General features: G+C 34.7%; 1 protein-coding gene across 4 annotated transcripts in view; it reads left to right on the forward strand.

Annotated features, from left to right (window-relative positions):
• Positions 1 to 14,995, forward strand: part of Cdh10 (cadherin 10) — a 191,288-nt gene that overhangs the window by 139,128 nt on the left and 37,165 nt on the right. For all 4 annotated transcript variants that reach the window (XM_021182917.2, XM_021182918.2, XM_021182916.2 and 1 more), the window contains exons 3-5: positions 599 to 893; positions 2,567 to 2,686; positions 3,344 to 3,511. In XM_021182917.2, the coding sequence (XP_021038576.1) occupies positions 599 to 893; positions 2,567 to 2,686; positions 3,344 to 3,511 (583 nt within the window). The remainder of the gene's footprint in view (positions 1 to 598; positions 894 to 2,566; positions 2,687 to 3,343; positions 3,512 to 14,995) is intronic.

Here is a 14,995-nt window from a genome sequence, read left to right on the forward strand (position 1 = left end):
GGTATATATGTATATATGTGTTACATTGACATCTATACGCTGTTCTGAGACCTACAAATATTTGCAGGGTAGAAGTCAACTTTGCATGCAACCAAATATTATGTTTATTATCCCCACATTTGAAGTCTGCTTCATATATTCCCGAAAGACATAAATCCTACGATGGTATAAATTACAAAGAAGAAATTCAACCAAAAATAAGTTGATCTGAGCTGAATTTCCTGTAAAATATAATAGTAAAATAACCTCACATTCTAGAATGCGTTGAAGGTACTACATCTTCATGGCTGATGTTTTTATTAGGATTTATTTGTCTATAAAGAGAGATATGTACAGAGCAGGAAGAGGGAACTTAATTAAAATTTGGAGTTATGCTTTTTTGGTTTTTTTTTTGGGGGGGTGGAATTCACAATGCTACATGAAGCTACATGATCTTGCTGGTCCTTGGGTATGATAGGAGCTACTCTGTTCTGATTCACAGCCCTGAGATTACTGACCCTGTTATTTGTGATGGGACTTGAAGGGCCATCTTTGAGTACTTTTACTCCTGTGCATCTTTAGTCATCATCATGGATATGTTCATTTTTATTTCCTCCAGCTTCATTCAGACCAAGATAAAGGAGATGGATCGCTCAAATATATTTTGTCTGGAGACGGAGCTGGTACTCTTTTTATTATTGATGAAAAAACAGGTGATATTCATGCCACAAGAAGAATTGATAGGGAAGAAAAGGCCTTTTATACTCTACGTGCACAAGCTATTAACAGAAGAACTCTGAGGCCAGTAGAACCAGAGTCAGAATTTGTGATCAAAATCCATGATATCAATGACAATGAGCCTACATTCCCAGAAGAAATTTATACAGCCAGTGTTCCTGAAATGTCTGTTGTGGGTAAGTACAGTTAGAACATTTGTGATGTATGAAAACCATGAAAGTTTTTTCAAATTATTCTTGCAATATTGTTTAATTAACTTAAATCTCTTTTTTTATTCCCCACCCAAAAAATGCATATATATTTTCATAAGGAAGCAGTGAGTAAAAGCAAATATTATTGCATTTTACATGGCTTGTGGATTTGCAGATTTTACAGCACATTTATGTAGACTTCTCCAGTAATCCAGAAAATACCTCTAAATTTCAGTAGAAAGGACAAAAATGAAACTTATTATATTAACTTTTAAAACTACCCTGTGTGACTCTAAAGCCAAATATCTTATGATTATAGTTGTCTTCTGCTCTCTATGATGGACCAGATACTGGGTCCCTTACAGAATCTGAATATTCAGTAATATAAGTAGCATAGTGTATGCACATGACTGGTGCATACCCTCCTATACTTCTTAAAAAAAAAAAAAACATTTTGAATTCTCCAATGGAAAACTGCAGGTAGAGATCCTTAAGAGCATCAGTTAGAGCTATAGATCATAGACAGAGAGTACCAGAGGTAAGAAATGGTTTCACTTGTGAATGCTAGTCACAATTTATCAGAAGATCTTATTTAGATTATTAACATATTCAAGTAAAAGTTTTGATTGGATCATTTTGTTAATACAGGAAGATCCTTGTGCTATAATATTTTCATATAAAATTTCTGTGATCATTCTCTTACTTAAGTAAGCCCACTGAAACTTCACATAATGGGACAGAATAACAATATTGGCCTGTGATATACATAAAGTAAAAGATAAAACAGTATAAAGTTTAAGAAAATTAAATAGAGTTTTAATGTTAACAATGTCATATATTGATGACATAATATAGATGGTTGGTTTTTGTTAAGTAGTTACTGATAATATGTCTAAATTTTGGCCAAGCTTAATAACATCTTCAGAGTAAGATATGCTTTGGTTTCATAAAAAAATAAACTCTCCAAATGTGTATGAATTTGAGTAAATTAATAAAATTATTAAATAGTAAGACTTGGTATTTTATATTAATATCAAACTCATGCATCTCTCAAAACATTTGTTCAGGGATTGTTATTGCAGTTTGCTAAACACCAAGGACTTTTGTTGGTTATCAAATATAGAGCCCATAGATATCCTGAACAATATTAGACATATCTTACTAGTTCTGGGAACATGGGGTCATCTTGGATTGTTTCTAAATTTGGAACTCAATCTATTCACGAAATTGTATTCTAGCGCAGATGCAAATTATTTTTAGAGTTAATTAGTACAAGGGAAGAAAGATTATACTTACTCCTTTGAGATTTAGATATGCCCTTTACTCAAAACAAGTCTAGTATTTGAAAATTCATTTTAATAATACCAGGTCTCCATGTTTATAAAGGGACCATATTTGTTATGTTCTGAAATACTGCAGCATTAGATATTTTGTCCATAATCATTCACTTTTTGGTTAAATAGTAATTGTTAAGTTGAATTTCGGATTCCTTTGCAACACTGAATGCCTTTATCTATATCTATCACCAAACTGTGTCTAACAGTTCCTTAAAGTGGTCATTTTTAAAGTAAAAAGTCACTCAAGTCTTCAATGAAAACAAGCACTTTTGCTCCTCCTTCTGGTACTGTGCAGAACTAAGCTGAATTTGGATACTTCAGGTACTTCTGTGGTGCAAGTCACAGCTACAGATGCCGATGACCCTTCCTATGGAAACAGCGCCAGAGTCATTTACAGCATCCTTCAAGGGCAGCCTTATTTCTCTGTGGAACCAGAAACAGGTCAGGAGCAATGGATTGCTGTTTGCCGAAGTTACCATGTTTGTGATCTTTGCAAGTATAAGGTGGAGAACAAAAGTAAATACTAAGCATTGGGAGTGGGACATAAGGAATAATTTTCAGTAGATATACATGTTGTTTTTAAAGAATGTGAACCTAAACTCCAACAATTTGTCTAAACAACAGTAGATCTCAGAAACCCTTCTGCTGTGCATCCCACCCCACTCCCAAGCTGGGTTAGCAGGACCTTGCTGCCATTATTTGGTAGCTGAGGATGGATGTCTTTGTGTTTCTACATGAAGCTTGTCACTAAGATATATGTTCAGCCTGAGGGTTATATAGTTAAAATCTTAAATATGTAAGTGATTGAGCTAATAGAAATAGATCTGTTTGAGATTTTATATGTTTAGAATACTATAGTGCATATGATACTACTAGGAGATAGCAAGCAAAACAAACACTAAGGATTGACATGAAATTAGTTTCATACTGTATATATATATATATATATATATATATATATATGTGTGTGTGTGTGTGTGTGTGTGTGTGTGTANATATATATATATATATATATATATATATATATATAAACTGATAATTGATTAAATTGGTAGGTACCACACAGTGGGATAACCCAGCATTTGTATTTTCCCCAAGGTATCATCAGAACAGCTCTGCCAAATATGAACAGAGAAAACAAAGAACAGTACCAGGTGGTTATTCAAGCCAAGGATATGGGTGGCCAGATGGGGGGTTTGTCTGGAACCACCACAGTGAACATCACTCTGACAGATGTCAACGACAATCCACCTCGCTTTCCCCAGAGTAAGTGTGCTTTTATCATTATTCTGCAGAGCATAAGATCTAGAGTAAAAGTACAGACTTAACAAATTACCAATTAGCTAATTAAAAACACTGTGACGGTTTACTAACAAACTTTCCGTAAATGGTAAAATTTAGTAATTTTGGAAAATCTCTTACAGAGTTGGGGACTCTGAATCTTAACTACTCCCTTCCTCCCACACAAAATGTGTACCAATTAACCAATAACTGTTTAATCCAGTAAAATGAATACCCTCATTTATAAAGTTAATAATTTATAATGACTATTTTTCTCTACTTAGATATTAATAAGTAAGGTCCTAAGTTGAAGATAAAAATTTTAATAAAACATCGAATCATAAGAACTCGACTATAAATGCCAATGCAGTCAGAACTTTGGGAAGTAATGTAAATTAGATTTTCTATCACTACATGTGGAAAGGCAGACCTCATAAAATATTTAATATTTCTAGTCCACATATAGATAAAGGAATCTTTAATTAATTTGCCAAAATTCCAGAATCAATTAAGAATTAATTACGGATCAGTTAAGAGCCATTACCTTCTGACTAGATAATGATGGTATAGGCCATCTATTTACTTTCACTTCTTACAAAAACTTGGTAGATTATATGTGTGAAACATGGACCTGATGACAGGGATGCTACTGGACTCTTGAGGCCTCTACATAATTTCATCTCTTTCACTAGTTTCTCCACTTCAAGACAGAATTTAGAGTTGTAAAGAATCAAGCAAAAAAAATCACATTACAGTGTGATCTCTACTCTATCCTATTATCTTCAATTCTAAAAAGAATTGTAAATATAATTATATCCTTATCACATCTTCCACACCTCTTGCCCACCCTTCCAATGTCCAACAACCCTTAAATTCAAGGCATCCCCTTAGCCAGTGTTGCATGGATACAGAAAGAAGTAATCAACATATGAATACAACTTGCTGAATCAATTCTCTGTAGGGAGAACTTTTATTTTTCTAGGGCTGGCCATGATGTCTATTCTTAATTTTCCTCTACTCATGGTTATCACATTTTACTTTTGACCTTAGCTTAAATTCCTTTGTGATAAAATAAATTTGGAATTACAGAGCTTTTTAAAATCATATTTGTAACTTTATACAGATGTTACTTGGGAAGATTTCTAATATCTTACTGTAGCTTAATTCTCTGTAAGAAGGATTGCAGTTCTTTCTGAGCTATTAACCTAGATTTTCTTGTCAATAGTGCATAACTAGGATTGATTTATTTAAAATGATGTGTGTTGAATGCTTATAAAATCAGATAGAATTATTTGAACCTGCTTGCCATATGTCTGTAAATATTCTGTATATGTGTGTGTATGTCTTTAATGTATGTGTGATTATATTTAGGCATTTAATTTACATGCCATCAGACTTGAGGTTTTGAAGAAGTTGTTTTTGTTTTTAATCCATAATCATATGCAACAGAGGACATCCATGTACCCCCTTTTCAAATAGTCATATTTTACCTTAATATAGTGTTATTCATCAAGAAAGAGGAAGTCTATAGTGATCCTTAGTATAGTAATCCTTTTCTTTGAACATTTTAATAATAGCCACACTAGTTAATTCAATGTAAAATTAAAATTTCATATTCAACGTGTATTCGTGAGCTAACATCTTGAGTCTGTTGTCAAGATAATGAACAAATTGAGCTGGAGAGATGGCTGAGTCAATAAGAGCACTTGTTGCCCACTTAAAGGACCTGGGCTTGTTTACCAGCTCCCACTTGGTGACTCACAATTGACCTTTCTAGTCACAAGGCATCTGATGCCCTCTTCTAGCCTTTGAGGGTACCAGGCATGCATGGGTTGCGCATACATACATGCAAACTAAATATCACATACACATAAGATAAAATATATAAATCTAAGAAAATGAACATGCAGATTGAGAGGCATGAACCATATCTAATAAAAGCTATATTTCAACCACGGAAAAAAAGATGCTTTATCAGTAACGTATGTCGATTTGGAATAGTATCAAATTTAAAGCTCGCAGCAATTTTAAATAAAATTTTGGCTTTGAATAGTATATTCAATAAAGTAATTGATAAATGCTAGTTGAATGAAAAAACCCAGACATTTCCAAGTGAATATGATCAATAAACCCATATTTAGTTCATTGTGTTTTCCTTGTAAGTCCTTCATTCAGTACATATTTATTTGCCTTTATTCACTTGCAATTCATGACTGGGCCATGAAGCTTATTACACAAAATATAACACAGTAATGTGGCAACAATAATTGTCACCATATTAGTAGAAACCAGAAAAAAGCTGCATATATAGTTAATTTTCTAATGAAAAATTTTACTTGACACCATAACATCTTACTTATTGACTTATTTATTGGGTCATAATAACTCAGTACTATATTCTCCATTCATCAATTGAGCCAAGGTTAAATATACATTTACTATCCACTGTTAGTAGCAACAGAGATATGCTGAACTAACTATCCAACCCTAGATGTATAGCAAAGTCATTGAAACCTCAAGACCGTCATATATGTAATGCATATACAGTTTACTACCTTAATATTTTCCCCAGTGAATAAAGCAAGGGGGAAAAATTCAGCAAAGTCTGTAAAAGAGAAACTACTGTGCAAACCAAAACAATAAAAATAAAAGATAAAAATAGACCACATGGGTATTCTTTGAATTGAAAACAGATTTTTCTTTCACACAATCCAGCAACCTCAGTTTCCTCTCCCTCCACTCTTTTGAGCATTCCCTCATCTCCCCTCTCCCCTACACCCACTCCTCCTTGATTTCATCTTTACAAAATTCTTTTTGTCATGTTTAAAACACCATTTTCTTTAATCTAATATTATATTTAAAGTATGGAACCAATATAACACTTAATGGGATATGTAAAACTGTTTTCCGCTAAGTCTTTTATGAACCTTGTTCCACTTAGGTTTAATCCATTTAGGTTAACTGCATTTCCAGTCTGTGACTTTTTGAGGGTTCCTGGCTTGTGTAGTGGTTTGATTTCTGGACAGCTCAAGAACAAACCCTGCATGAGTCTCAATGATGTAATTCACTTAGTAGCTTCGACTGTGGTAAATGAAACTGACCTCTATATTTCTCATTATCATCAGTAACACTGGGTTGTAGTGTACTCTTTATAGAGTGATGATGTAAGATTAAATAATTCAGTGTCTATGCAGCATTGGTAGTTGGTATAGACATGTGTTTACTAATGCTTATTTGTAAGATACTTGGTTGCTATCATTAAATATAGAAGTCAGATAAAACTTAAAACTCCTCTTAAATTTTATAAATCAAATTCAGCATTTAACATTAGGGATCACAATTTCTTTCTTAAACAAAATTACAAATTCATTTATATAGACAGATATCTCTGTGCGTCACCAAATGACTTCAGAAAATAACAATGCACCAAATTTGGCAGTTTGGCTTTTTGACCATATATGTTACTTTTTCTGAACTGCATTACAACTAAAGGACAAAGACACACAAGTGTCCTTAGAAGCCATGATACCATAACACATGCTCTTTATGCATGGGGCCTTCCTCCCTTTCAGCGTTTCCTTATCCCCCTAATTCTGTGCTTTTGCTGAGATTGAAAGCTGCTATTCACTTAGGTCCATGTGATGATACAATGAAGAAACAGTAAACCTGCTGAGATCCACAGCCATTAGGACAGTAAGAAAAAGATGGCCTTATAATTACCAATTATGCCTATGGTTAGTGAAGACTGTATAACAATTGCTCTTCAGCTAGTGATAAACTCAGTAATGTTCCTTGACTTAAGCTTCAATTCATTTTTATGCATCTATTATACCTACTTTACATATGACTATATTAGGCCTGTTCATCTTATTTCCTTTATATCCCCCTAAATTTTTTTAAGTTTTTATTGAAAATAAATTCTTCTCTCATACAATATATCCCAGTTCTTCCTTCCTCCAGTCCTCCCATCTCCCCTCCAAATTTGTCCCTAGATCCATTCCCCCTCCATTTCCTCCTTCACTTAAATCTTTAAGAAAAGACAAGATTTGTAGACTAATATGTGGAATCTCTTCATCGAACAAACTAGAAAAAAATAAAGAAGGAAAGAAAAATAAACAAACACCTGAGACAAAAGGATTTGTTACTGAATGGGTTTTAATATAAACAAACAAACACCCTGGTGAAAATGTCTTAATGCCGATTTTCATGCAGCCTAGAATCAGTAGTCAGGGATACTAGTTCTACCTACAGAGGTGAGGCTGAGCTTAGCATTCTTTAATGCTAGAAAGTGCATGCTTTAATCCATTCAATTCCACTTTCTGGGGTTGGCAGCAGAAAGGAGGGCTCAACATTAGAGACTAATTGTTTGATTAAGTGATCTGTATGTGGCCTGTGACTTGGATACAGTTTCTGAAGGGACTAGATGTGTCAGTACAGTGTTAAAACTCAGGTAGAATGCAGGACAAAGCATCAGAGGGTGAGATGAAAAACACGACTCTTCCCTGGATGTGATGCAAATGGTTCCTCAAAATTCAAAAAGACCACAGGTCTCTGCTTGCAGGTACCACACACACAGAAGATGGAGGAAGCAAATACTTTCCCATCCTTCTTAATAATGAGCACAGGATTCTAGGAATCCAGTCTTCACAAAATCATGCTGTCATTCACATACAAATGAATTATAGTTTTTTTGCACACATTTTACACTGATAAATCAAGGACTACTAACATATAAATTTATGTTATGTCATACCATCCTAGCTAAGCTTTTAAGAAGGGGGAACTGTGGACTCCAAAGATTGCTCATGACACAATTGTAAGGTTTGTTTGATACATATGGTCTTACATAAACAACCACAGGTTAATAGGAAGAGATGTTTATCATGTGAACTTTCAGTTCTGTGATAAAGGCACCTGAATGATTGAATTAATTACACACTGCACCACTTTTCCTACAAGTTACTTGACGTTCCTTACTTTATTAATATCAGTTCAGAAATGAAAAGCAAAGTATCTCAGAGGGAAATTTTTATTTAGAAAAGTTATATGTAACAGATTTTCTTTCAGTAGTGCAAATACGTTTAAAGGTTTTAAAACCATCTCATTATATTTCTGTTTTAGCTATTCCTAAAAATTACCTTTAGCAATAGAAAATTGAGATGCTCTATCACTTGGTAACAGAACCACTCGGAGTCTAGAAACAATTTAATAGCAAGCATGTATGTGTGTTTTATGTCAATTCCCTTTATTGACTAAGGATGTTAACCCGTTAGGTTAAATATGGCTTATGTGTTTTGTTAAAAAACAAACAAACAAACAAACATAATGGCAGTATAAAATAATTATAAAGAGCATTAGTATAGCATATATGGATTCCCGTAAATGCATTCATTTATTCTTTTCATTATCTATATGAGATAGATATTGTAACTTCCTACCCATTTTATGATTTGAAAACTGAAATTTGTAAACTAATACTACTCAATTTGTAAAATGATCATGGTTCTACTTTGGGGAGATAAGAAACATAATGTAAAGCCCCTTAATTTGAAATTAAATTTGGTACATCTAACTATTTCACCAAAATTGTCATGTTAGAAACATTCTTTACCTTCTTTTGGCCATTTTACCTTTAATGGCTCATGTCTAATTTATGATTGATATACTTATATAATTTATGACTTATTTAATCAGTTTCATCCATGACACTCAAACATTTTTAAATACCAATACATTTTGATAGAAAATGGAAATGTATGTTTTGGTGGTAGTATTTGTCTGATGCTAGAGAAACAAAATGAGGAAACCACTTCTGGGTTCCCCATATATTTTAGGCTGACAGATAAGTAGGCAAGGTCTTTCAAGGAATTTCTCTATAATGTACATAGGGATTTAAGGCAGGAACATCACCGAGCTGTGAGACTGTCATAATCCCTGCCTGATACAAGAGAGATTTGATTTAATAAGTGCTGATTTTCACTTTGTAAATAGAGTCAACCTCTCCTCTACTGAGAGTCCCAAGGTAATATTGGCCCCAGGCTGATCTGCATATTTAAAGTTATCAAGTAATCTTTAACAAGAGCAACTGTCAGGTGTGTCCCAGGAAGAGGCTTCAAGAAGATGAAGTTAAAGGGTCTCCTTTCTCTTTTATATCATCTACGAAATACAAATATAACCATATTTAAACACTGTAATTGTGTTAGCTGCATTTAATGTGATTTTATCAATATATACTAAAATATTTTAAAATATTTGCCTGTTTATTTTCTGTCATTTATATTTCTGTCCAAGTACTTATGGTTCATGAGTTAGAAATAATTCCAGTAAATAATTTATTTATTTATTTATTTATTTATTTTATTAAGTATTTATTTCATTTACATTTATTTCCAGTGCTATCCCAAAAGTCCCCCACACGCTCCCCCACCCACCCACTCCCAATTTATTTATAACATTTATTTATTATTCAGTAAAAGTGAATTAAGTCCTAGGTCTATCCCTTGGCTGTCTATAACTCTCAATTATTTGCATGTTGGTAAGTTTATCTTTATCTTTCTCCTCCCTCATATTTGTTGTGTATTTTCTCTAAGCTTAATTTCTCTCATTATATTTTTTGCTAGAAAGATAGCTCAGTGATTAAGAGATTTTACTTAGCCGGGGTGGTGGTGGCACATACCTATAATCCCAACACTCGGAAGGCAGAGACAGGTGGATTTCTGAGTTCGAGGCCAGCCAGGTCTACAAAGTGAGTTCCAGGACAGCCAGGGCAACACAGAGAAACCCTGTCTCAAAAAACAAACAAACAAAAAAACAAAACAAACAAAAAAACAAAAAAACAAACAAAAAACATAACAACAAAAAAAGAGATTTTACTAATTTTTCAAGATAACATTCACATGGTGGTGGCTCACAATTGCCTGTGATTCTCGGCTTTTACAAGAAGGTTCACGCACCTGCAAATACATTCAAAATGTATTCATATTATAAACAAAAGTACACACGATTTATGCATATATATGTATATATATAAATAATAGTTGATAAAACATGTGTGCTATATTTTTATTAATGCCAAAAGCACAAGTGACAATTTATTTTGAATTGTCAAAAGATCAATCTAAATCGTTATTTAAAAGTTCTTCTAAGACATAGTAAAGCTTTTCAAGCAGAAGATCAGCAACAGAGTGGCTGCTATTGTTGTCCTTGTCGCCATTGTTAGGGAAGGTAAAATAAATAATGGTAGCACTCAGTATCAGGTGTGTAAATTGACTTGACTGGACCCCAGGGTTCAAGGCAACTGGAGTTGTGTCTGAAGTAAGGCTGGAGGGAGGAGGGAAGTGAGATCACAGCATCCCTTAAGTGTGTGATTCACAGGAGTGAGTAACCAGGTCAAGAAAAGATTTGAGGGATAAAAGGCAAAGGTACCAATAAAAAAGTACTTTGAAGCTTTGGAAGCTTTCTACCAAAAAAGCTTGTCTGGGGAGAGGGAGGGAGCCAGGCAGGGGCAGGTTGATGGAAGGAGAGAGAACAACTTCAAGTTGAATTCTGATGTGGCAGAAAATATGGATTGTAAATATATAAAAGTTGGAGAAAAATGTGAATCTGAGATAAGACCATGTAACATGTCGGTGAAATCACACGTTTAGGGTGGCAAAGCAAGAGGAATTAGTCAAGTTTTCATGTGTAATGAAATAATGTCATTATTTAAGAGGATTCTATGGAAGAAGCGGCATCTCTCTGGAAGAGCCTAGTTATTCCCATGGAAATTGCCTTACACTAACCTACTTAGCAGTTATCATATAGGTCATAATGGGAACCAGAGCCCCTGTTTTGTGCTGTCTTAGAAAATTAACTTCGACAACACTCTCAGTACTGGAATATGGATATGAATTTGCTGTACAAAAGGGTTTCTAGAAAACGGAGAAGAATTTTCTGTGCAAATACACCTATGCTGTTCTTAAGGAGGTTTTAATAACACGTAAACTCCAGGTGAGATGGGAAAGGGACTTGCCAGTAAGTACAAGGCAATCCTTTGTTTATGGCAGACTAACTTAAAGTTTATCCTAACCTCCCCAGTCTTGCACACTTTTATGTTTCTATGAGTCACAGTCCTGTGTATTGATGCAATATACTGACAGACAATTGCGATGAAATGTCAAGATAGATTCTATAGACTTGGGAGATCAATGGTAGCCTATCTAAAGTGTTGTCATGTTCCCTTCCCCAAGGGCATAGGGAGGAAACGAAAATATCCAGCCTGGCTTTTGGCTCCAATTTAACTTAAATGCCCCAAACTAAGCTGGTGATTCTGTCTCCTGTGCTCACAGATTTCGTTTTCTGTCTCCTCTGGTGAGAGTCTTCAAATCGGAAGCCTTAGCAGTTTGTCAGTCTCCAGTGTGACTTTCAAATCTCCTCTGCTTTCTCCTAAACGCCCATTTAGCACTGCATAATTTCCTTAACTACCCTGCACTGCCTCCAAGGAGCTTTATCTTGTTTTTAATTTCTTCCTGTTAAGCTCATTAAAAAACATCTTTTGAGCATTATACAATGGAATGGTTTATAAACGTGCATAATTGTGTCATTTTTCTTAAAGCAAGTATTGTTTGCCATTATTATACAGCTCTGAGATGTTGCAACAAGATTACACACAAAGCAAATAAAAAAATTAAACTAATGTTAAATTATTTTGTTGATTCGTATATGTGGAGCATTTTCAAAAACCTTCACCTTGAAAAGTAGAAACTTCTTATGTAAATGTGATAGCAACAAGGGCAGAGAACAAAGGATTAAGAAAAATTATCTCTTTCAACCTCATTTTTTGTTGTTATCAACAAAACAAAATAGCAGCTATTTGTTCCTAAGCTCAAAACCTGAAGAAAAGCAATTTGCCCTTGTCCCTGTCTGGACTGATTTCTGGCATTTCATTTGTTGTTCTAAAGGACGTCACCCGTCACACCTGTTAGTCTGATTATGCTTTATATAATGTCCCTTACTTAAATTGAACTGTCAATTGTTTTTAATTTGACTACAAAAAAAATCTGCAAAGATTTTAATCCTGCAACACAGAAACCCTGTCAGTGAAATGCACAGTAGAGCACGTGACCTTGGACAACATTCTGAAATACTGAAAACCTAAGGATGCCTCAAAGGTGACTGAAGTTTTGGATAATGACAATTCTGGTGTCATGGGAGGTTTTCAGTATCAACCTGGAAGTGTTCTACTTTATGGCACTACATGGGTTGCTGTTTTTGGGAAGGCCTCTTTGCAGCATCGTCTTACATGCAGACCCAGGTGCTTGAGCTAACAACCATCAGAAGAGCATCCTCACCAGGAAGAAATATTTGCGCACCCTAATCATTAAAGGAGAAGCAGATGATTCAAGTTGACACCTGGGAATGAATTTCAAACAACTATAAATTGAAATTGATAGAAAAGCTAGCCACATAATTAAAGCTCCATCAAGTGTAAGATAAAAAATAAGTAGCATGCAAATAGATGTCTTTAAAAAGAAATGAAACGAGATGGACACCAGGGCTGTGTTCCTTTGCCTTTGTCAGTGTGTACATAAGAATCTTAGCTTCTTCACTCCAGTTCTCTGCCTCTCGACTCGCATGGAGACTAACCCAGGAAAGAGAACAGACTGGCTCTCGATTAAAGCAGTATCAGTTTGTATGACAAACCGAGATACTGTGAGCAGCATAAGCAACTCAGAAATAAATAGTAGAGTGTTGATGCATCACGCTTTCCTATATTTAAAGCTCACAAATGAACCTTTAAAATTGGTTATGAGCAAAAGGTGTTTCCAAAGAAGGCATTCTAAATTATATTTGCAGAACACTGAAGAAGAATGCTTCCCATTAGCTAATGACTGATGCCATACCAAAAGGCAGTTTCGGGGAGTGTGGGCCAGCATGGGGATTTTTTTTCATGAAACTCTTTGGTTTATTTGTCAGAACTAACTTTACACTATTTTGATGAGTGAATTCAGTCATTTTTTTCCAGAAAATTCTGGAACAATTTGAAGATAATTTCCTTTGAGTACAGAGGGAAAAAAATTAATGTATCTTTATATTCATTTACATAAATACTTTCTAATGGATGAGAACTGATGATAGCCAATATAATGATATCAATAAATTCAAAAGAGTTGGGTGTATTTTAAACCAATAAAACGTATTCCCTTTTCTGTGTAAGTTGTTGAAGCTACTAAAAATCAGCATGAATAGTACTACCTCAACAGTATCAAATCCCATAATGAATATTGTCTCTAAGCTAACCAAGAAGTTAAATGAACTGATAACTTTCAATACTTGAACAGACATACAAGATACCAAGTTAAAAGTGAACAGACTTTCAGATCTAAGCACATGCTGCTAAGCAATCAAAGAGATCCAAGCCAAAAATAAAAATGTAGGACAAAGGCTCAGGCACATACCCACGGTGAAATCCACACGAAATTAAAATTAATGGAACAAAGAACTTTCTCTCTTTTCTTTCTCTTGGCCTTTTTCCTCATCCCTTGTGTGTGTGTGTGTGTGTGTGTGTGTGTGTGTGTGTGTTAAAGTTGCATGGGAATTCTGCATACAGGTGGGGCTATGCTCACAAGGAGGTGAGCATAGGTCTTGGGGTTCCCTGTTTTTACTCTTAACCTTATTCTATGACATGGATTCTCTTGGGCAGCCAAAATGTCTCAATGAGCCTCATGCCACTGCTCCTTTTGCTCTTGGAGTTATTGTCCTTCCTATATCCACATCCTTTCTGCATGTTCATCACACTCTCCGACCCACTGAGCCACCTTCCCAGACTCCTTAAGAAGACGACTTAAATTCATCTAAACAAAATACATTTGTGCCCTCTCCATATTTCATCTTTTATAATTTAATTCCTCACAAGCAATGGATTTAAACTGGTCCTCCTTCAAGGTGATATAGGGTTAATCTACAGGTTTCTGAAACGTGTATTCTTTTTATTTCTTGGTAGTTTAGCAAAACGGGTGCCAGTGCTCCAACTAGGTTCATTAGTTTCATTTTCTCCACTGAGCAGGTCAAGTCCACAGCAGCAGTCCTAGAACCCTTGGTGTGACTATCCGATCATAGGCTCAGTGATTTTTGTACATTTCTATAGTTGGGCTAACTTCATGTTTCAGGCAGTTTCTCATTTCTTTGTAGACAGTATGCTCATGAATTTCTTGGACCTCTAGGTCTTGATTTAGCTCTCTGTTTCCTGGGATACATTCCTCACCAAGTTACTTAAAAAGAACCAAAAGGAATTGGCTGAATATGAAACTGTCTTCCTCAGGGAATCAAATTTAATTAATATGGTGGTTAGAGTAAACATTCAAGGGCCAAAATAATTTTATCATCAAATTTCCATGACATTGCTAATTTTCTAGCATGCTTTTAGAAAAGTCCCAGTGACAGTTGAGTTCATTCCCTCATGTGTAATTCTAAGTTATATATTAGTTTTAT

Source organism: Mus caroli, chromosome 15 (genome assembly GCF_900094665.2).
Source record: "Mus caroli chromosome 15, CAROLI_EIJ_v1.1, whole genome shotgun sequence".
Lineage (NCBI taxonomy): Eukaryota > Metazoa > Chordata > Mammalia > Rodentia > Muridae > Mus > Mus caroli.